The sequence below is a fragment of the Stegostoma tigrinum genome, chromosome 25 (genome assembly GCF_030684315.1).
Source record: "Stegostoma tigrinum isolate sSteTig4 chromosome 25, sSteTig4.hap1, whole genome shotgun sequence".
NCBI lineage: Eukaryota > Metazoa > Chordata > Chondrichthyes > Orectolobiformes > Stegostomatidae > Stegostoma > Stegostoma tigrinum.
The window spans coordinates 15,544,126-15,568,270 of record NC_081378.1 but is presented as its reverse complement, the minus strand read 5'-3'; the positions used below and the strand labels follow the sequence as shown (position 1 = coordinate 15,568,270).

At 39.3% G+C, this 24,145-nt stretch overlaps 1 protein-coding gene across 11 annotated transcripts in view; it reads right to left on the bottom strand.

Moving 5' to 3' along the window:
* The window catches only part of LOC125463397 (collagen alpha-1(VII) chain), a 377,348-nt gene that overhangs the window by 73,175 nt on the left and 280,028 nt on the right, over positions 1–24,145 (bottom strand). For 8 of the 11 annotated variants that reach the window (XM_059654498.1, XM_059654507.1, XM_059654500.1 and 5 more), the window contains 7 exons: positions 23,506–23,559; positions 21,265–21,318; positions 19,795–19,848; positions 19,268–19,330; positions 18,534–18,596; positions 10,048–10,164; positions 5,218–5,295 (listed from right to left, as the gene is read on the bottom strand). In XM_059654498.1, coding sequence (XP_059510481.1) covers positions 5,218–5,295; positions 10,048–10,164; positions 18,534–18,596; positions 19,268–19,330; positions 19,795–19,848; positions 21,265–21,318; positions 23,506–23,559 — 483 coding nt within the window. The remainder of the gene's footprint in view (positions 1–5,217; positions 5,296–10,047; positions 10,165–18,533; positions 18,597–19,267; positions 19,331–19,794; positions 19,849–21,264; positions 21,319–23,505; positions 23,560–24,145) is intronic. The other 3 variants (XM_059654505.1, XM_059654504.1, XM_059654506.1) reach the window with 3 other exon arrangements.

Here is a 24,145-nt window from a genome sequence, read left to right as displayed (position 1 = left end):
TGGAAGAGGTTCATGGTTAGCAGCAACGCCCTATGCTGAGGTAAAGTTTCAGTCATGGTTCTTGCTCCTAATTACATACATGCATCATCTACGTTCTCAAAAAACTGTATTTGTTTCTGGTGCACTCACATCTTCATATCTTCCTTCGGCCTCTTTCTTCATGTTCTGTGATATTCTCCAGCCCTATGTCCCTGCTTGAACCTTCCAGTCCCGCATCACCAGTTTGCTGCCTGTTCTCCCTCTACCTATACTGCAGCATCACTGTCCCTTGAACTTTGCCCATTATTATCCTCTTGAACTTTGTCCTTCAACATCAGAGGAGTGGGACTCTGAATAAAAGAGGGGCCATTGAGAAGTCAAGGGAAAATACATTAAAAGTTTACTGTTAAAATAGTTTACTATTCAGGATAGCCAGGGGCACAATAAAGGGAATGAGAAGACTTCTGGTTTAAAGTGCATTTATTTCAATGCACGCGGCCTGACTGGTAAGACTGATGAGCTCACAGCATGGATTGGGATATTATAGCCATAACAGAAACATGGCTGAGAGAAGGGTAGGACTGGCAGCTCAATGTTCCAGGATACAGAAGCTGCGGATGTACAAGTAAGTGAGGAGCAGGAGTTGCCTTTTTGATAAGGGAGGACATAACAACAGTGTTTAGGGAGGATATTCTTAAGGCATCATCAAGTAGGACCATATGGTTAGAATTTGGAAATAAGATGGGGATCGTCACTCTGGACTTTATTAGGAATGACTGGCAAATGGGAAACTTTTAAAAGTGTGATATCAGGAGTCCAGGGACAGTATTTCCCCATTAGGGTGAAGGGAAAAGCTGACAGGTTTAGGAATCCCTGGCCAACCAGGGATATTGAAGCTCTGGTCAGAAAAAAACGAAGAAGGCATAAATTGGGTTTAAGCTATCAGGCTCAAGTGAATCCCTAGATGACTATAAAAAGTGTAGGAGCACTCTTAAGAGGGAAACCAGAAGAGCAAAAAGAGGATATGAGATGGATCTGGCAGATAAGGTTAAAGATAATCTCAAGAGGTTCTATTAGCTACATTAAGAGTAAGATGATGGTTTCATCAGTGTTTACTGAGGAAAGAATCATGGGTGTGAAGGAAATAAGGGAAACAAGTGCCGAGATAACAAGTGTAGAGCTGGATTAACACAGCAGGCCAAGCAGCATCATAGGAGCAGGAGAGCTGATGTTTTGGGCCTAGACCCTTCTGAAGAAAGGATGGATGGACAGGGCATGAATAGGGTATAAAATCAAGGTCTTTTCCCCAGGTAGGGAAGTCCAAAACTAGAGGGCATAGCTTTAAAGTAAGAGGGACAGGTTTAAAAGGGACCTAAAGGGCAGCTTTTTCATGCAGAGGGTAGTGTGTGGAATGAGTTGCCAGAGGAAATGGTGGAGACTGGTACAATTACAACATTTAAATGGCATCTGGATGGGTATATGAATAGGAAAGGTTTAGAAGGATATGGGCCAAATGCTGGAAAATGGGACCAGATTAATTTAGGATATCTGGTCAGCATGGATGAGTTGGATGATGGGTCTGTTTCCATGCTGTACATGTCTGATTCTATGACCATTCTTCAGAACTGATGGTGGCTAGGAAAATGTTAATACTTATGCAGAAGATGGGGTGGGGCGGAGTGACGGTAAATGATAGGTGGAGATACAGCCCAAAGAGAGAGAAAAACAGTTGTACTGACAAAGGAGAGGTTAAAGGTCAGTCTAGGGAATGAATACATTCTCACGGGGCTATTAGTAGCTGACAATGGGTTGTGTATGGTAGCACTCCACGTGATGTCAAGACCTGGTATATGGGGGTTGGAGTAAGAACATGGCCTCAGCCCTAAAATTGCTGAACTTGATATTAAGTCGCGAAGGCTGCAAAGTTCCCAAGCAGAAACTCGGGTGCTCTTCTTCCAGCATGTATTAAGTTTCACTGGAGCAGTGCAGCAAGCTTGAGACAAAGACACAGGCCAGGGAACACAGTGATGTGTTGAAGTGGCAGACAACTGGAAGCGGAGTTTTTTCAGACAGATCCAGGTGTTGTGCAAAGCAGCCCCCATCCCAGACTGCACTTTGTTTCCCCATTGTAAAGGATACCACATTGTGAGCAGCAGATAAGGTAGACTAGGTTGAGTGAAGTGCAGGTAAAAAGTTGCTTCATCTGCAAAGTATGTTTGGGGCCTTGGATGGTGAGGAGGGAGGAAGTAAATACACAGGTATTATATCTTCTGCGATTGCACAGTAAAATGCCTAGGCGCTGTGAGGATGTGTTGGGAGCGAAGGAGAAGTAGACCAGGGTGTCCTGGAGGGAGCAGTCCCTGTGGAATGCTGACAAGGGAGAGGAGGGTAATATGTGTCTGATGGTGGCATCCCATTGGGTGGTGGCAGAAATGGCAGTTAATGATCCTATGGATGTGGATGCTGGTGCATTTGTAAATGAGGACACGGGAGATGAGATGAATTTGGTCACATCTATGATGGACATGACAAATTTAAAATCCTGTTTTTCAATTTTTTTCTGCATGAACAGTATTTGTAACTCTGTTCACATGCTATATTCATCTGGAGGAATGGCAGTTATTCTTTGCCCTGAACTCCCAATGGCCTTACCAATAACACCCACAGTCTTTGAACAAACACAGAACATAGAACAGTACGGCACAGTACAGGCCCTTCGACCCACAATGTTGTGCCGAACTTTTACCCTAAGCCTAAGGTCTATCTAACCTCCACCCTAAAAAGGGTGAATGACCTATTGCAGAAGACCCAGTATTATGTTTGTAACAATAGTTTTTGGATGGAAGTTTCAACTCAGCTTATGACAAATAGGAAAAACCAAGGTGTTATTGCTGGGGTATTTAGCAAACTCTTAGTGGTCTTTATCTGTAACACCTCAAGAACCCTAAGAATTCTTTAAACTGCATAATTTTTAATTTTTTTTCTGTTTCTACTGATAATCTTGTGTTTAAAACTTATAACCTGTGTTTGTGTATATATTTGATGCCACATTTTTACTACTTAAGTAAAAGTTAGTAGATCACAAAATTCTTCTTTCAATCAACAAAACGTTGATAATTTGTTCTATAGAAAACTACATTTTAATCAAAGTGAGATAACTGCAGGCCAGAAAGAAAATGGAAAAATTTGTTGTGCCTGATCAAATGGTGCTTCAAAAAAAGGGTGCTGATTCCCATTTCTCACCGGGATGTAACAATGTTTATATCTTTTTCTGAAGTTTCTGTTGAAGTCACATTACCCAAGTGCTGCAATTGCATTGAAAGTTAATTCTTTAGAGGTCATTCAATGGCACTATTTAAGATTCTGTCCTTCATTTTAATGATGATTTAGGGAGTGACTGGACAATATTGCAGGTAGGACATATTACATCATATTAAGCATCATGGAGATGTTAGGGCCATATTTGTTGTAGAATAACTTGACACGGGGTACAACTCCATTTGTGCACGTCTTTAGGACTATAACCAGATATTGTCATGACCCATAGCCTTTGTTGTCCCATGCATTCAGCCATTTCTAATAGAGAGTAGAATCAACCAAATCCTGTTTGTGACAAGTCCTTCAGCACGCTTTATGGAGCAAAACTGGTCTCAGCTTATTGCTGATTAAAGAGTGTAAGATGTTCTGAGCCATGAAGTATAAGTTATGGTGGTGTGTAATTCTGTTGTTGAATCACTGAGTTTCATTGCTGCCTAATTTTAGAATGTCAAATATGTCTTTGTTTGACCTACTTGGCACAGTGATAATGCCATAAAACACACTGAAAGACTTATTTTCACAAGGACTGTTTAATTGTTACTTCTACCAATGCCATCCTGGACTGATGTGGCTGCATCAGGTGGTACAGTTGAAGGATAGTAAGTTATTTCCTTGTGTCAGTTTCCTCACTATCCACTGCTTATTTGGTAACTAGCTTCATCAGGATTTGACCAGCTCATTTGATTGTGGCTTCACTGATCCTTCAGTGCTGAATATCGATGATCCTATACCTACCGTCATAATCCCAATCTCTTTCTGTCCTTACTTCTGTTGGAAGTTTATCCAGGTACTGCATAATGAAGGTATGTTGACAAAATACATTCTATCTTGAGATATTATGGGCATTCCATCTTTTTGAGATTCTTGTTATTTTTGCAAGTCAGAATTATCCTCAATTACATATTTTTGTTCTACTAGACTGTGTACCTTTGTTCTGTTGGATTGGAACAATACGGCTTGTTTGAATTAATTCTTTCTCATTTATTCTTGAAATGGCAGTCACCACTGATGATAAGCACAGTAACTGATGAACTGGAGATGTACTCATTTTAACTTGGCCACAACTGAGGTATTGCATGCTGTGACAGCGACATCACTGGTAACTCATCTATAAGACGTTATGGTTGGTTGGTTTGTTGTTCCGCAAACATTTCATTATCTTGCTGGGTAACATCATCAGTTCAGCCTCCAATGAAGCGCTGTTGTGCTTCCCCGCCTGTTATTTGAATTCTGGTATCCGTCAGGCTGGATTACCTCACTTTCGGTTTTCCTTCGCAGTGGAGTGTGTATGGGTTGAGCTCTATGTGTTTATTACTAGCTTTCTTAGTGGAGCACGAGGCTTCTAGGAATTCCCATGCTCATCCAAACCAAAGACCTACTACCCACTATGGACAGGACCAATGTCATATACAAGATTCCCTGCAGAGAATGTGACAAACAAGACATTGACAAACAGGAAGGAAATTAACCACAAGGGTACACAAACATCAACTGGCAACAAAAAGACACGACCAATACTCAGTCATCTCTATCCACACGGATAAGGAGAAGCACTAATTTGAGTGGGACAATGCCAGGATCCAGGCACACGCAAAGCAGAGACAGGCACGGGAATTCCTAGAAGCCTGGTACTCCACTAAGAAAGCCATCAATAAACACAGAGCTCGGCCCCATATACACTCCACTGCAAAGGAAAACTGGAAGTGTGGTAATCCAGCCGAATGGACACCAGAGTTCAAGTAACAGGTGGGAAAACACAATAGCGCTTCATCGGAGGCTGCACTGATGATGTTACCCAGCAGGGTAATGAAACATCCGTGGAACAATGAGCCAGCTCAGCGAGCCAACCAACCACACCATCCACAACCTGAGTTACAAATCTACTCTAACAAGTTAGTCATCTATAAGACACTTACTAACCTGATCTCCTTTTAGCCCAGAAATCCCTGGAGGTCCTCTCATTCCACGACGTGTTCTCCCCCTCTTTCCTGTTTCACCCTGTAAATAAAAGGAAGAATTCAATCAATCATTTATGTTTAAATATTTTGGTATGTTGTATATTTTTCAGCTTTTTTGCTTAAGGGGTTGATATGTTCTAAGATATAATCCCACGAATACCATCAATTTTCTTACTTCTTCACCAATGGTGGATCGTCTTCATATGTAACAATAGACTGTGAATTTGAGCAAGCTATTCAATCATAGACTATATACATCAGAGAATAACCTTAATCTCCCCTAATATCCACATAGATTTTCAATAGGATGTGAAGTCCTTTGATGGTGGTCAAGAGCTTGTGTTCAGTCATCTTTTTTCTTCTCAGAAAGAGGGGTTAATTCTATATTGTCCAACTAAGACAAGAAATCTTAGATAATGGAATAACAATGACTCCCTTGGTGCTAGCAGAAAAATGGCTAACTAAAGTTTTTATATCTTGCTCAACATTTTAAAAAATCTTTAACATATTCAAAGTCTTACGTCATCGAAAGTTCTTCCACATCTTGACTCAAATTATATACACTCGGCTGTTTCAATTGATGTATTTGTGTTTAAAAATGAAGTCTATTTGAAATTGTATAAATTTTAAGTGATTAAGCTGTGTGAACCTACTTAGTTATCTATCATTCTTTACCAACCTCCCTCATAGCTTTCTGTGTTTTTATAATCATATTCTAATGTTCCACCTTCCATTCCTTCTGAAGTACATGAAGATCAACAGCAAGCATGAAAAAACCTTTCATATATTTAAATAAGCGAGACTATTAGCTATTAATCATAATTTAGCAAAGCTGCATTGGGAAGTGGTCCATCAAACCTTACCATACTTTTGTAAATGTTTCACTTTATTTACTTGTCTTTCATGTTTATACGTTTAGGAAATTTTATATTTTCAAAATAATAAAATGGTTCTGCATTGAGAAAACTGCTCAAAATTCTGTACCTTAGCTTTTTTAAAGTTTGAGTCCAGCACTCAATTTACATTTTCCAGCTTCTTCAATTATGCGCAAAGCAAACAAAAAAAAATTGTGGATGCTGGAAAACTGAAACAAAATATAAATTGTTGGAACAACTCAGTAGATTTGGCAGCATCTGTGGAAAGAGAAATCAAGTTAATATTTCAGGTTCAGAGAGACAACTGAAAGCTCAGGGTCATTTCTGCAGACAGAATGTAAGTGTTCCGCAAAGCAGTCATCCAGTCTCTGCTTCATCTCCCCAGTAGAGAGGTAACCACATTGTGAACAGCAAATATAGTAGACTAGATTGAGTGAAGTGCAGGTAAAATGCTGCTTCACTTCAAAGGTATATCTGGGGTCTTGGATAGTAAGGAGGGAGGAAGTAAACAGACAGGTCTTATGTCTTCTGCGATTGCATGGGCAAGTGCAGTGTGAATGTAGGGTGGTGTCGGGAGCAGAGGAGGAGTGAACGAAGGTGTCCCAGAGTGAATGGCCCCAGCGGAAAATTGACAAGGGAGGGAAGGAGAATGTGTGTTTGCTGGTAGTATCCCATTGGAGATGGTGGTAACGGTAGTTTATGATCCTTTGGATATGGATGATGGTGGCAGCCCTGTCATTATTATGGGAAGGAAGAGAGGGGCTGAAGTGGGAAGATGTGTCAGACATGGCTGAAGTCCTTGCCAACCATGACAGTGCAGAACTGATGAAGAACGAGGATGTTTTGGAGGTCCATTTGTTGAATCTGGCATCATTGGAACAGATATAACAGAGATGGAAGAACTGGGAGAATGGCATAGAGGCTTTACAGGAATCAGAGTGTAAGGATGTATAGACAAGGTAACTCTGGGAAGCAGTGGATTTGAAATAGATACTAGTGGCAAGCCTATGCCCAGAAATGGAAACAGAGATGTTGAAGAAGAAAAGGGAGGTGTCAGAGATAGACCAGGTGAAGGTGAGAGCAGGATGCAAACTGGAAGCAAAATTGATAAATATTTTCAATTCCAGATGAGAGAGAAGCACCACTGATGATATCACTTATGATGTACCAGAGAAAGAGTTATGGTTGGGAACCAAAGTAGGACTGAACAAGAAATGGTCCACAAGGAGACAGGCATAACTGAGGTCCAAGAAGGTACACATCACCACCTCTTTAACTTGAAGAAAGTAAGGTGAGTTAAAGGAGAAGTTGTTCAAAGTGAGGATGAACTTAGCCAGGCAGAGGATGTGAATGGCTAAGGCCTTTTTTCCAGAAAGAAGCAAAGAACCCTGAGACTGACCACATGGGAGATGGACATGTAAAGGTATTGCAGGAGGCATTTGGAACCTATGAACTGGAAATTCTGAAACTGGCGTAAAGAGAAAGAAGAATTAGGCATATATATGAGAAGTAACTGGACATAGGGGAAAAAATCAAGTAGTATTAGGAAGAGATGAGTTCTGTGGGGCAGGAGGAGGCAGAAATAATAAGTCTGCCTGACCAGTGCTGTTTGTTGATTCTGGGAAGGAGTCTGAAGTGGGCTATGGGCTACAATCAGTTCTGAAATAAAGTCTTTGGATGCAAAACATTAACTCTTTTTCCTTTTCCACAGATGATGCCAGACCTGCTGAGTTGTTGAGCAATTCTGATTTTTGTAGATCAGTTATGCATTAGCTTGGGTTTATAAGAAATATCAGATGAGATCCTGAAGCTGGAAAAGATTTTTTTGATAATGCTTATGTCTAAATTCCAGTACTCACTTAATGGACTTAATAGGGCTAAAATTGAGATGCTGACCTGCTGGTGGAGAACCCCACTAAAAATGAGGAGAGGGTGCAGAATTTGATCGATAAGTTGCTTCAATCATCTAGCCTTATGCCAACTAGAAAGGCTAATTAATCAAAGAAAAACTTCATTAAACAACGCAGAAATTGATGCCAGCCTATCCCAGGTTGAGTGGACAAAAAAGGGGCAAAAACAAAAAGTGTGATAAATTACTACAGACTAAAGGGCTGCATGAACCACAACTGAGGGGAAACTTCAAGGAAAAAATATATTTCAGAAGTTGAGTAATGTTGATTAGGAACAAATGTAGGAGGGCAAGGAAGTTGCGAATTGAGAGAGGTTACATAGGAAGGAATGTGGTAAAAGACATAATCACGTAGTAGTGAGAGAGTGCAGGCTCATAATAGGGATCTGTAAAAAGACCACACCAGAGAAATATGAAAGACATGAAAAAATTAATTAAGCAGATTTCTCTTCATCTTTGAGACTTTTGTTCAGATCAGGTGAAAGCCTTGACAATACTCTGATGTGAAATAGGTTTAGACAGCCCTGGTGCATGCCCTTACACAAATGTACTTCCACTGTAGCACTCATTACTTGACACTGTATTGCAATTTCAAATAATTTTATAATTTGCATTTAAAATCTATAGTAGTGAGATTGTATCACTTGACAATATCATATTCTGTCCTGCAAGCGGCAAAGGGTTTTTGTGTGGACTTATGAATAAATATGCCCCAAAGCATTCGTTAACTTGCTGATCCATCTTCAGTTTGTGAATTGATAACTCGAGCCTTACATGCTAATATGTTCCATTATAAATTAAACATTGCCTTAACTGTAATTGTATCAACTTAGAAAAATGAAACCCAGAATTTAGTGTCAAAATATTCTTATGCACAACTATTGTTGGGAGTGCTATTCTTCTTTTGGAAGCTTTGCCGAGAACTGCTATCTTTGGAAAGCAGATTCTTTAAGAGTACAGCGATTACTTAACCAGGCAGAAAGGGTTTTCCATCAACTGATCCTCTTTGACAAAGTCTGCTCCCAAAGAATTTTTATAGAAGTAAGGAGTGTCTTGAACAATGAGAATCATCCATTGTCTCAGTATTGCTGCTGCAAGAGTTCAGGAAAAGTCTACAATCCCTCAGATGCAGGACAAATCAGTTCTTGGACTTAACTATTCCCTTCTTTATAAGAACTTTTAACAGGACCTCATGTATGGATAGGGGGTAGATGAAGACCAAGTGGTATTATTGCTCGATTATTAATCCAGACACCCAAGCAATGTTCTGTGTATCTGAGTCCAAATTCTGCCAAGGCAGATAGTGGAATTTGAATTCAATAATAATCTGCAAATAAAAGTCTAATTATGACCATGAAACCATTGCTGATTGTCAGGAAAAACCCATCTGTTTCACTAATATCCTTTAGGGAAAGGAATCTTGTCTGGCTTACATATGATTCTGGATCTATGGCAATGAGGTTTGACTCTTAACTGCCCTTTGGGTGATAAATACTGGCCTAGTTAATAACACCCACATCCCATGAATGAATTAAAATTAAATCTCCTTGGGGTAGACTCACTGACCAATTATTCTCTACATTGGAATTGTTTCAACATGTATTTCAATTGAAGTTAGATATTTATGATAGAATATTTTTTCTCTCGTTATTATCTGCTCACATAATATTTTTAAGATGAGCAATGAATTTCCACGTTAATTTTCATTGATTGTTGCCTTGAATTTACTTTGTAAAGAAGATTTTCATAGTAAGCATGGCCAAATATTGTTTAGGTGTTACAGCTTTAAAATGAAATGCATTCTTTAATGTATACAGTTTGCAAATACAATCCATTAGCAAACTCAGTCAAGGTGGCTTTACTTTCTTCAGAAAAGTAAGTAAAAGGAAATTTAACACAGAAATGCAATACAAAAGTAAAATCAATTTTAAATCAAAATCAAAAGTAAAAGCAAAAACTGGGAATGTTCAGAAATGTAATCAGTTATTTTGCCCATTACCAATCCTACCTTTGCTGCAGGTTCACCTTTAGGTCCTTGAGGCCCTTGTGGTCCAAGGGATCCAGGTTTTCCAGGTAAACCAGTGGCCCCTTTAAAACCAGTGAGTCCAGGTACACCCTTAGAACCCTGCAGAGTGAAATCAGAAATAAAAAGGTGACTAATATGAGGCAAGGAATGATGCTGTTTATGTTCACGTGCATATTGATCAAAAGGTTTGCGCTATTTCCAGATTTAACAACATTGGATGAATCCTGGCTTTGACAACATTCTTGACTGTGTGGGGTCTCGGGGGTAGCACAACATCCCAAAGCACGCATGGTTAAAATGAACAAGTTCCACCCATTGCAGTCATCGCAGGGATGGTTGTATTAATCTGTATTTCCTGTCCATTACTGCTGATCCCATTGCCCCAGAAAAAGCTAAACCTGCATCTTTTGAAAAGTGGCTTTCTGTAACTGTCTTTTTCTATTCTCTCTTTCTTTGTACTTCTGTCACTTCATGGGGCAATCGGCTATGGGAGAAACACCCCGACAAACCCATAGTACCCACACTTACTTTCCTCCCTCTGCGCAATTGTTGCCACTCTGGGACTTCGCTTTGGGCCACTTCAGGAAGTTGCTCACCTTCAGCAGACAGAAAATCTAACTGTGGCGGCTCAATAGCTGAACAAAATAATAATGAAGACCAATTTCAGACTAGCCTTGGGTCTCACAATGGAGGCCTTGTTATAGCCACAATGGAGCTTAGCACAGCAGCAATTCTTGCTTGTCACCTTTACCACCTATAAGAAGAATGGCAGCAGACAAATAGGAATAACTACAAATTGTCCTGCTCACAAAACACAATCCTGTGTTGAATGTATGGAAATTCAAATTCAGTGATCCTTTATAGAATAGGCAACACTATTTACGTACACACATGAAAGAAAACCATGCTAAAAGAAACAAATTCCTCAGTGTGGCTGACCTTTGCATGACACTCCAAAACCAAAAGAACCACTGATAACTTAATTCCTTGTTTGAATCATCAGTATCACAGACTTGTTTGATAAATAATGGAAAGCAGAAATGTCTTCCTCTCAGCAGCATTGAAAGCTTGTGATTCTGAATCTTCCTCAGTGTAAGTCCTTTACTCCAAGTCTTTAGCTGATCCTTTGGACATCTAATGGCCAAATGTGCACTCATGCTGTTGATCCTCACAATCAAGCCCTAAATAGTGAGCAGCTGTCAGCCTGATTTTGCTAGCCCACTCTGCTGCAGGGAACTGACTCCTTGCTGTCCATTGGACTTTTGGAAAAACAGCATTTGCAGCCTCCAGCACGGAGCTTCCAGTAATTGGCCTAACTTGATACTGTTTTGCTGCTGTCCCATTCTTGAGGCCCATGTTTTCTGAGATGCTGTTTGGCCTCCTGACCGTGCTGCAACCTTTCCCACCCTCCTGGTCCATGGAATCCATCTAAGGGACTGTGCATTGGATATAATGCGAGCTGTCAGGCAGGCATTATTTAATGGAACAGAAGAACAAGGTTGTATGTTTGATCTCAAGCTACAAAAGTGACAGTCTGAATATTGAAAGCTGCAAGATTCCCAAGTGAATACAATGTGTGGAGCAGGTTTTCTTATTTTTTGCACTTGAGCATGTTTAAACATCTCAGTGTAGGGACTCAAAAAATAAATCTGGTATGGACGGTTAGTCACTTACAATGGAGCCAAAACACTTTAAATCCATTTAAGTTAGCGATGGGAAAATCAAGTAGAGTCCCTTTTAGACATTATTTTGTCCGGGCCCTGTGGAAAGTTCCCCAATTTGTTACAGTTCCAGATGGGATACCCAAATCATTACACTCCTGGGTAAGGATGGATGAACCAGCTCTCCTTCTTTATTCACCCACCCTGCTGGCTAGGTGCAAGGTCATTTTAAATACTTATCCCTTCTCTAATGCATACCCTTCTCATAGACGGAAATTAATTTATGTTTTAAATGGATCCAATTTAATCAGGATTTCTTGAGTTTACAAAGAATGAATTTATTAATTACCAGATGTGAGGGGGATTAGTAATGGCATAAACACATTAGAAATAAGAAGCATTTTCAAAAAGATAGAAGTTTTTAAATAAACAGAAATGTGGATCAGTCTCTGAATTTTTGTGAAGGTTGGAGTGTTGAACATTGCAGCCATTGCAGTAGAGGTTGCCAGTAGCCATTTATGTTGGTAGTCGCAGTCAATTTCTCTAAGTTTTACCGGCTGGCTAAGATACTGTTCTGATTTCTTTTGAACCTGGCTGATATTCCAGCATTAAAGGGGAGAGACAGGCCTCTGGTTGTCGTGCTTCTTTTTGACTGGCTGCTAGCTTGTTGACTTCTGGCACTCAAAGTAAGATTGTCCCTTTACCCGCAACACAGGGTTTGGCAGTAATCGTCATAGAATGTTAATGCTCAAGTCCAAGCTAGTACACACAGGTATATCAGACCACTGGTACAAACAAGAACCTCAGTTGCACTCGTACATTCCTGTCATGTTGAAACTAACTTTTTAACCTATGTCCATGCATATTCTTTAAAAAATAAAACACAAAATGTGTCTGCAGTTTAGGACATCATCACAGCGGGGTTTTTTTGTTAAGCAGGAGGTCTTCAGCCTGTCATTATCCTTGTAGGCACAAGAGATTATAATCCAGTCTGTTTTGACCTGCCTCTTTCCCCTTTGATAGGTTGTTTGAAATACCCTTCATATCTTTAGGTGTGACATTCCATCGGTCCTTCACTCCCTACATGTCACTTAATTTACATCTCAAACTGCTTGACTATATCAGGTCTCTGTTGTAAAAGCCATTTTGACATTACAAATTAAGATGCTCATAGTAATTCAAGGTTCTGACCCATGGTTCTGACAACATGTAAAACTTTACACCTGGCTGCAAGAAGGTGAAAAATCCTGCCTTATAACATAAACTTGCTCAACGGTTGATAACCTGATAACACACGTGACCAAAAGAATGCAGCTACTTCTATGATATTACAATGCACAACAAGTTTGTGTCTGTAATGATGGGATAGACTTGATAGGAAGAATGGTCTTTGATATTAAAATAACTCGATGGGCTACATATTTAATGATGTGTTGGATGCATTTTTAGGGTGTGGGGGCGGTGTGGTGACGCATATAAAATAAGTCACTTGGGTGGCCTGCACTTTCCCATCTACCCAGAACCTATCCCCTGATTATGGGAATGGGTGGGTGCAAAGATTAGCAGTCTATCTGCCATATGTAAGTAATTAATTAATGTCCAATGGAGCTCATTAAAAGATCAAATTACTCTAATATTACTCTGTGCATACAATAATAGGGTTGGCATTGGCAGGAAGATGGGAGTGGACAGTCTGCTTTTTTTGAGCAACTTTTTAAATTGTGGGAAGGAAGAATTTCCCATCTTTGGAGGGTGTCCTTTTCCCATCCGCAATCCCCTCACCGCCGGTAGAAGGTAGTACCACCCCATCTTCTGACCTTTAAAACTCAGCATCTAAGTAATAGACAAGGTAACATACCTGAGGCAGGCAGTCAGCAACACTTAGAAGAGCGGGCAAGGTGATGATCCTGAGACAGGCAGTCAGCATTACCTAAGACAGGAGAAGTCTGGGAAACTGAAAATTGCATAGGTGTAATGTCTGACTGGGAGCTGCCTCTTATAAATAGCTCTTACTTCAGAACAAGGAATGAAGCTGATTGATTACATATTGGTGAGTCTTTCTACTATTCTAATTGTAAGAACTGGTTTGCAAGGCTACAGGATGACACGTCAGCTCAGCCAAGTGGAATATACATCCTGTTGTATGTGTCAAATCATGGACATTTTGTAACACCTTTAGGAAAGTGGCCATATCCCAGAGTGGACATGTATAGGCAAAGAAGAGCCCCTTGAGCCTATAAAACTTCCTAACTGGCATTCTAGTCTGGATATTGGTGCAGGCAGATAATATGATGGTGCTTCTTTTGGAACCAGGAATTACAAATCAGGTAGATAAGTAGCAAATCTGAACAGGAACATTATATTAATGATGCTAAATAAAGTAAAATAAAGGAAAATCTAAAATCTAAATATTAATGCTTGAGATTTTAATTTTGCATGTCATAATTTCGGAAATTTGCAGACAAACTAAAAATTGACTGGTTGAATGACAGTGAAGAGGACAGCAGTTGAATGGAAGAAGGTATCAATGATTTGATTGAGCATGCAGAAAAGGGCAAATGGAATTCAGTTCAGAGAAGTGGGAGGTTATGCACATGGCGAGGACAAACAAACCAAACACGTAGGTTTTGAGATTGGTACAGAAAGTGAGATATCTTGAGCACATATCCAAAGGTCCCTCAAAGTAGCAGGGCCAGTAGATGAGGCAACAAATAATGCATATGAGATACTTTCCTTCATTGGATAAGGTATTGAATACAAGAGTAGAGGTAAAATGCTGAACTACATAAGCCATAGTTTACATTACAGATGAAGTTGTGTGTACAGTTCTGGTCAGCACACTGCAGGAAGGGCATAATTGCTTGATTGAGATTACTCAAGGAAGAGTACAGAGGAGATTTACCTGCTGCCAGGGACTGAAAATTGCAACTATGAGGAAAGATTGGATAGGTTAGGGTTGCTTTCCTTGGAATAAGGAATAGATGAGGCTGTGGGGTGACTTACTCGAGGAGGTAAAATATAATGAGGGAGTTAGGTTTCTTACTATAACATAGACAGGTAAAAATCCAGTGCAGTTCCTACGAGTACCTGCTAAGAAGAAAAGGGCAAATATTAATCTGATCCATTTACGTTTACATAGATTGATAGTGGCAATTTTCATAATGTATTCCTTATACGCTGGATGGGATGTAGCATCTACTGCCAGCTTATAATCAATTTAAAGCTAGTGTGAAAAGCAAATAAAAATGTAAAACATAGTGATACAGATGAAAATATTCCAATGAGCATTGGCCAAGACACATTGCTAGGATAGAAGTAAATAAAGTTTGACTCCATGCCATAGCTGACATGGATAAGTACCTGATGCTGACCCGGTCAACGAGCTGGGTAAGAATTACATTTTCTCACCATGATGAATAAAAGAAATCCTAAAAGCAAGCTTGGCAAAGAGAATTTTACCAATGATTGATGCTTTGAGAATAGCATCAGAGAACAAGTGGTTGACTCAGAGCAACACGTCAATCAGAGTTCCAAAAGCTGTTTTGTACAAGAATAATTACTGTGGCAATCGGAGAGATTTGCAAAAAAGATAATGATATAGCATCATGTTGAATAACTAGTTCCAGGTCTCAATTGCAATAGGAGGTATGAGGAGGGGAAACCATTTCAGTTGTATGGATGATCTTAAAAGTTGTGTAAATATGAGTACAAGTACAATGGGTTTTTGACATGGCTCTCAAGATGTTCACTTGAAACCATGCAACAATAATGTATGCTGATGATCTCAATAAGATTTTGTAAATTGTTACAAAAAAGAACTTATACATTTGAGGCTGGTTTTATGTAAATACCATAAGACCACAAGATATAGGAACAGAAATTAGGCCATTTGGCCCATCGAGTCTGCTCCACCATTCAATCATGGCTGATAAGTTCCTCAACCCCATTTTCCTGCTTTCTCCCCGTAACCCTTGATCTCCTTGATAATCAAGAACCTATCTATCTCAGTCTTAAATGTACTCAATTACCTGACCTCCACAGCCTCTTGTGGCAGTGACTTCCATAGATTCACCACTCTTTGGCTGAAGAAATTTCTCCTTATCGCTGTTCTAAAAGGTCTTCCCTTTACTCTGAGACTGTGCCCTCAGGTCCTAGACTCTCCTACCAATGGAAGCATCTTCCCAACATCCATTTTGTCCAGGCCATTCAGTATTCTGAAAGTTTCAATTAGATCCCCTCATCCTTCTATACTCCAATGAGTATAGTCCCAGAGCCCTCAAACGTTCCTCATATGTTAAGTTTTCCATTCCTGGGACCATTCTCGCAAACCCGCTCCAGGGCCAGTACATCCTTCCTGAGATATGGGGCTCAAACTGCACGCAATACTCCAAATGTGGCCTGACCAGAGCCTTATAAAGTTTCAGTGGTACATCCTTACTTTTATATTCAAATCCTCTCAAAATAAATTCCAACATTGCATTTGCTTTCCTGACTATTGAATCAACCTGCAAGCTTACCTTGAGAGAATCCTAGACTAGAACTTCCAAGTCTCATTGCACTTCAGACTTTTGAATTTTCTCCTCATTTAGAAAATAGTCCTTGCTTATATTATCTGAGCTATTTCCCCTTCAAAATAGACAATGGGTCAGAAAATCTGGTGGCCACTCACTTTCATTCATTTTGCAACTTACTGAAGTTGAATCTCACTCGCTTTGCATCCATTCATGAACAGCATTTCTCAAAAATGACATGTACATTCTGTAGTTCCTTGTTCAACATCAATAAATCATTCCTAATCTTATTCAATTTAAGGTTCAGATTTGCCCATTAATGTTGAACAGGCTGGCCGGCTAAATGCTTTGTAAGATGCATTGCAGGTGACTATCCCTATGGCTTTCTGTCAACCTAACTTGGGCAGGAACCTCCTTAGCATACATAAATGAGACACGTGGAAACATTGAAGGATTAGAGTTTCCACATAATTTCCAGCATGCACCACCCATAGAAACAATTGGTGTAAGGTTAACTTCTCAGGAATGATGAGGAGACTGACCAAAATTGTAACCTATCTTCCACTTTTGGATGTAGATTCTTCTGTTGTGATTTGTGCTGTACAGTTACTTTGATATATCTCTCCTTGATTTATAATTTGTCCTGTGCAGTTATATGGATTAGTCTCTCTCAATTGTTGCTTTGTAATATCAATCAGTCTCTTGTTTCTGTCTTTCTGTAATTGATCAGTTATAGTCTCTGCAGTTACTTAATTCAGTGTCTTTCTGTCTATCCCGAGAGCTGATTCTATCTACATACATGGATTAGTTTTTCTTTGTGTTTCTGTTGTGTTGTTTTTATTCTGATTTAGTGAAAACTTTTTCTTTTTCTATTGGTGCCAGTAGTTTAGTGGAGTTGAGGTTTAATTTTATTTTTTTAAATCCTACCAGGGATCTTTTCTTTGTTTTATGTATTTCTAATGATACCAATGTTACAGAATGCTACATTTAAAAGGCATTACCCACAGACAAAAACATGTTTTCATAGAAATTACAATGTGGATGTACAGGAACTGGCACTGAACCACACAATACATGATTTGAATAAATTTTGGCAGCTATTATCCACAGCCCATATATACCCCTCCTCCCAGCTCTTTGTAAAAATGTCTACCGGCTATTATTTGATATTGGATACCAACACATTAAGTACTTATAATTGGACACTTCCAATGGAAGGGAACAATTAATCCAAAATGGAAAAGGAATTAATTTGTACTTGACATCTCAGCAGACATTTATTCTTTCTCAGAGTCATACTAATGTGTTCCTTGGAAAAAGTTAACTGATTTCCTCTTAAGATATCCTTTTTGTATTTTTTAAATTCATTTTGTGGGATGTGAGCATTGCTGGCTGTGCCAGCATTTATTGCCCACCCCTAGTTGCCTTGAAAAGGTGGTGGTGAGCTGCCTTCTTGAACCGCTGCAGTCCTTGTGCTTGTTTTACTTGTTACATTTTCCTAATTTTCAGAATTGTATTTCCAATACTTTAAATATCTGTTGGGATTGCAATGCTAATAAAGCCCATGAAGTGAAAACAGAGAGTGCTGGAAAAGGTCCGAAAGCGTCTGTTAATAATTCCTAAATGACTTTACTTCAAAGTTCAGAGTTCCGAAGAGGAGTAACGTTGGACTTGAAACATTAATTCTATTTCTCCCTGTTCAGATGCAAAGTTTCCTCACCAGTTTCTGTTTATAGTTCAGATTTGCAGCATCCACAGTGTTTTGATTTTATTGAAGCCCATGAGATACTTTGTTGGTCCTATGCTCAGTCACAGTACTGATGTCAAAGGGCTGGATTTAATGCAGCTCATCTTGTTGGAAAACACGGTCTCCAGGATTACATAGTCATGGAAGACGTCACGTCTCAGTTAGCTTGCAGCATGAAATCCTCCCATGATTAAGTTGGAGGTCCGAAGGAATCCAAAGATCAAACACATTGGCTTGGCATGATGTGAATTAGGCTCTTATTGAGTTAAGTGACACCAATGATTTCTGGGGCCCTCTAAAATTTAATACTGACTGAGAGATTAAATGTGAATGGCTTGGTTTTCCTCTGCCTTCTGTAGGCCAACAGGCAAACACATTTAGACATATCCCATGTCAGTGAAAATTGAGAGCATGATGTAGGGTTTTGGCAATACTAGATTGTGGATACCACCTTTTTAAAATGGCACTGTTGTCTGTTCAACTCTACAAAAATCCAGCCTAAGACTATTTAACATGACTGTAATGAGTAATAGACCTTAAAAAGACTACCTTTTGTCCTTTTTCTCCTGGAATGCCTTTGGACCCTGGAAGGCCTGGAAGTCCACGCACTCCCTAGTTTACACAGAAAGACTTAGTGAAAACTCCAACACCTTTATATGTACAATTGTTAATTAAGCAGAGGAGTGTTCTTCAGTTTGTTCAGCATAAAAGTCTCGTTGAAGTCTACTGAAGGTTATTTTCTTCAATCTGCGTGGGGCCCAGCACTTAGGGTCTTTGTCCTTCAGCAAAGTTGTTCATAACGAACCCTGCTAACTATTGAGATTAAATTGATATAATTTTTATAAGAATTTAAAATAATATTATTTATTTGCTCTTGCTCAAAGACCAAGCTTTGACATAGCATTACATCTGATTTTCAGACAGAAGCAGGCCGCTTTTGGTCAGTGCTAGTATTTATGCTTCATATATGCCTTCTGCTAACTCATGTCATTGTATTCTATCAGAATATGCTTCAGTTGCTTTCTCCCTTGCGTATTTTCCTTATGATTCCTTATTCCTTATTTTCTTTTGCATTTATGATCTTCATCTCTTTTATTAGATGTGGCAACAAGTTTCATTTTACAGTGTAGCACTCAGAACTACCTTTAAATGTAAATAATTATTTAGGTTTCTTCCACATTGAGTTATCATTATTGACTTTTATTGAAGTATTTATATTTACATGCATTAGGTTTCAACTCCTCATGTGTTAGGAAAACATTGTGAAATAGAAAGACACTAACCCTTTGTCCCAGAAGACCGTTCAATCCCAACTCTCCTGGCCGCCCAGGTTCACCCTTGTCACCCTTTAGAATAAGACAATATATGTTTAACAGCCATGCTGACAGCCAAACCACAGTTATTGTCCCTATTCAACTCTACACTCCTCTATTTAATTCCATATTTTTATATTTTTGTAACCAATCAATTTCTCTTCACTATTAAAAGAGACGGAATTGTAATAGTTTTAATTAATACAAGATCACAATTTGGCAAAGATTTGGTGAATTTAATAAAATTTGTTTAGGTGGATAGGTGACCTTTTCCCATCTTGCTTTAAGCAAAGCATTTGACCACAAGTTACAATTGTTACTTTATAATCTGTTTCACATCCCTGTTTTTATATCTTATTGTCTTACGGAATATTTGTGCTGTTTGCTGACTCGCAGTTTAGTGAACAAACCCTTAAACTGCATCACCCACAGTAATACAGAAATGACAAAGTGAAATCTGAATTCAACAGATAATATATAAAAAAAATACAGGTTACCCTTTCAGCTCCAATCCCTGGCTGTCCTCTTTGTCCTGGAAGACCTCGTGATCCCTAAATAGAAAGGTAGCCTTTGTTAGAGCTAACCTAAGTTCACTTTCTTCACCTTGCATACATGAGTAGGGATTAGAATCACATTGAACGATGTGAGAGCATCAATAACGGATTACAATGAAAGTATAGGAAGACAACGGGTTTGTCTATCGAAATTAGCAATGTTGTCAAAATTTCCTAATCAAACTGATCACAGAGTTTATTACACACCTCTGGAGCAGTGGGAATTGAACTTGAGAACTGAAAAATATTGTCGGGGAGTTGCCGAACAACCAAATCAAGGTTGCCACTCCTTCCAGCCTGTTGTCAGCACCCTTTTCATGCCAAAATAATTGAACACCACACATGTTCCTCACTCAAAAGCAGTCAGATGTTTTTTCAGTGAAATATCCTTGTCTCATGCTTCTGAAGAAAAATGTTAATGATCCTTCAGTGAGCTACAGTTCAAAGCAGTTGCAATAGAATCTCATTGACTCTAGCTGCCTTCGCACAAAGTAAATTTGGATAATGTCCCATGTTCTTGATATACAGATTTCAGCTAACTGTCTGCAATGCAAAGGAAAACACCCAGAAATTTTTTCACATCTAGCTACGAAGAGGATTTGGCAAAAATTGGGTTATCCCCATTTCAATCATTTCAATAACCACACGTTGCTTTCATGTAACACCATTAATACAGTGAAACATTCAAGGCATTTCAAAAGGACATTTCTAAATAATATTTTACATTGCACCACATAAAGGAGAGGTCAGCTTAGGCAAATAAAAGCTTGACCAAGGAGGTAATTTTGAAGTAGTATCCTGAAGACGAGAAAAGAGATGATAATATTTAATGAGGAAATTCAGAACCTACAACCCAGCTATCTCAAGGCATGTCTGCTAAGAGTACAACGTATAATGCAGGGGATGAGCAAGAGGGCAAGATTTGTGAACTTTATGTTTCTTAGAGGTCTGTACGGTTGAGAGAGGTCAAAGAAATAGGAAGAAGTGAGACCATGTAAAGATTTGAAAACAAAGATTTTAAAAATTAATATAGAGGCATTGCTTAGTTTTTAACATACAATAGCATGCAAAGGCCAGTCTTAGGTGTTGAAAGAATGTCTTTTGAGAGTCACATCCAATAATGCCCTTTGCTAGCCACATGAAAGCAAATTAGAAATAACCTTTGGAGACAGTATTCAAACTTGGTTTGGTATCTTGCTTTGAGGAGGTCCTAGATCTTCTCTTGCCTCTCCCTTACTGAAGTATGACTGAGACAAGACAAATAGCGAACCTCAGTCCCATCATTCCATGATTCTGTGTGGGGGATGCCTCAATCCGATTCAACATGAGACAGTATTTCAGTGCTTCTGTGAAGTTTCCTTGTGCATAACTATTCCAAATGGTCAGTGTACAACAGTGTTAATGTCTCCTTACCTTCTCACCTCTCGGACCGTTGTCTCCTTTAAAGCCTTTGTCACCTTTATCCCCCTGAAGCAGAACAAATGACTTGCACTCACAAAGTGTTGTAATCACAGCTCTCTTATACATTGTATAGCACTCCATGCACAATGACTTATTGACTTATCTAAACAGAGTAAATATTTATTATCAGCCACATGCCACAAACAGCAATGAGACAAGTTTTCAGTTCATTTGCATTTTTCATGATGTTGGGTTCAAGAGGCACATTGATCAGGATAATTGCAAACTTCACTGTTCTTTTGTAAGATAATGACATGACCATCTTCAAAGGCCACAAGAGCCAGAACAGACAGACTGAATCAAATGAAACAATGCAATGCAACAATCCCTCAGTAGCGTACAGGGGAGCTGGCCCAGATTTTGTGCCTGTATTATATTAAGGTGCAGGATTCTTACTTCAATGACTTCAAAGGACTGCTATTCACACTACCAATGTGAAGCTATGGCTAATACGCATACACATCTGGATACCAAGTGTGTGCCACTCATAGTTGTGAACAGTACACCAGACAAATATTGTCCTATTAGGATTGCTTATTCTTAAATACTCACTGCTTTACAGAAATACACATTTGTTATAATATTCAATTAGAAAATTGTCCACAAACCTCTCGTAGTGAATGTAACAAGGTCATCCAGCTGGACCTCATAGAAAATGAATTGCCTGATTGGCGCTGTTAATATGGTCCAGTAAGGGAGCTCTAGCTAACATATAAAAAGGGCAGGGTCAGAGATACTGAAACTCTGGTAGCTGACTCTCAATGAGGCATGGCTAAAGTCAAGGACTTATTCTTGTGTAAATAGAGGGTGACTTGGTGACGGATACTTGTCTATGTGGAGTTGTTTCAGTTGCAATAGCATTAGAATCACTTTGAACCATTTCAGAGCATCAAAAACACATAATAGTGAAAGCGTGAGAAGACAATGGGTTTGTCTATTGAAATCTGTAATATTAGCAACCTGATCAGAGAGGTTATTACATACCTCTGGAGCAGATGGGAATTGAACTTGAGAGCTGAAAAATATTGTTGGGGAGTTGCCGAACAACCAAATCAAGGTTGCCCCTCTTTCCAGCTTGTTGTCAGCACCCCTTTCATGCCAACATAACTGAACCCCACACTTGTTACTCACTCAAAAGCAGTCAGATGTTTTTCAGTGAAATATCCTTGTTTCACGCTTCTGAAGGAAAATGCTAATGATCCTTCAGTAAGCCACATGTCATAGCAGCAGCAATAGAATCCCATTAGCTCTAGATGCTTTCCACAAAGTAAATTTGGATAGTGTCACATCTTCTTGATATGCGGATTTCAGCTAACTGTCTGCAATGCAAAGGAGAACACCCAGAAAATTTTTCACATCTAGCTACCAGGAGGATTTGGCAAAAATTGTGATATCCTGTAGCTCATTTCAATAACCACATGTTGCTTTTATGAAATTTCATTAATACAGGGAAACATTTCAGTCATTTCATAAGGGCATTTCCAAACAAAATTTTATATTGCACACATAAAGCAGAGGTCAGCTTCAGCAAAAAAAAATTTCACTAAGGAGGTAGTTTTCAATTTACATTCTGAAGGGGTAGAAAAGAGATTATAATGGTTAATGAGGAAATTCCAGAGCTTACAACCACCCTTCTCAAGGCATGTCTGCTAAAAGTACAATGTATAGCATAGGAGATGAGCATAAAGGCAGAATTTGTGAACTTTATAGTTCTTAGTGGTCTGTATGGTTGGGAGAGGTCAAAGAAATAGAAAGAAGTGAGACCATGGAAAGATTTGAAAACAAAGATAAAAAATATTTAATATAGATGCATTGCTCAAAGAGTTTCTAGTAAAGAATAGCATGCACAGCGCAGTCTTAGATATTGAAAGAATGCCTTCTGAGTGTCACTTCCAATAATGCCCTTTGCTGGCCTCATGAAAGCAAGTTAGAAATAACCTTTGGAGACTTTGTATTCAAGCTTAGCTTGGTATCTTGCTTTGAGGAGGTCCTAGATCTTCTCTTGCTTCTCCCTACCTGAAGTATGACTGAGACAAGACAAATAAGGAACCTCAGTTCCACTATTCCATGATTCTGTGTGGGGGATGCCTCAATCTGATTCACCATGAGACAGTATTGCAGTGCTTCTGTGAAGTTTCCTTGTGCATAACTGTTCCAAATGGTTAAAGTACAACAGTGTTAATGTCTCCTTACCTTCTCACCACTACGGCCCTTGTCTCCTTTTAAGCCTTTGTCACCTTTATCCCCCTGAAGTGGAAAAAACGACTTGCACTCACAAAGTGTTGTAATCATATCTCTCTCATACATGGCACAGCACTCCATGCATAATGACTATTTGAATCGCAATAAACATTTACCATCAGCCACGAGCCACAAACAGCAATGAGACAAATTGTCAGTTCAAATGCATTTTCAATATGTTGGGTTCAAGAGGCACATTGATCAGGATAATTGCAAATTCACTGTTCTTTTGTAAGATAATGGCACAGCCATCTTCAAAGGCCATGAGAACCAGAACAGGCAGACCAAATCACATGATCCCTCAGTAGCATGTAGAGTTGGATGAACACAGCAGGTCAATCAGCATTAGAGGAGCAGGAAGGCTGGTGTTTTGGGCCCAGACCCTTCTGAAATGTCAGCCTTCCTGCTCCTCTGATGCTGCTTGGCCTGCTGTGTTCATCCAGCTCTACACCTTGTTATCTCAGATTCCCCAGCATCTGCAGTTCCTACTATCTCTCATCCCCCAGTAGCATACCCAGGGATCCGGCCCAGATTTAGTGCCTGTATCGTAGTAAGGTGCAGGATTCTTACTTCAGTGATTTCTAAGGACTGC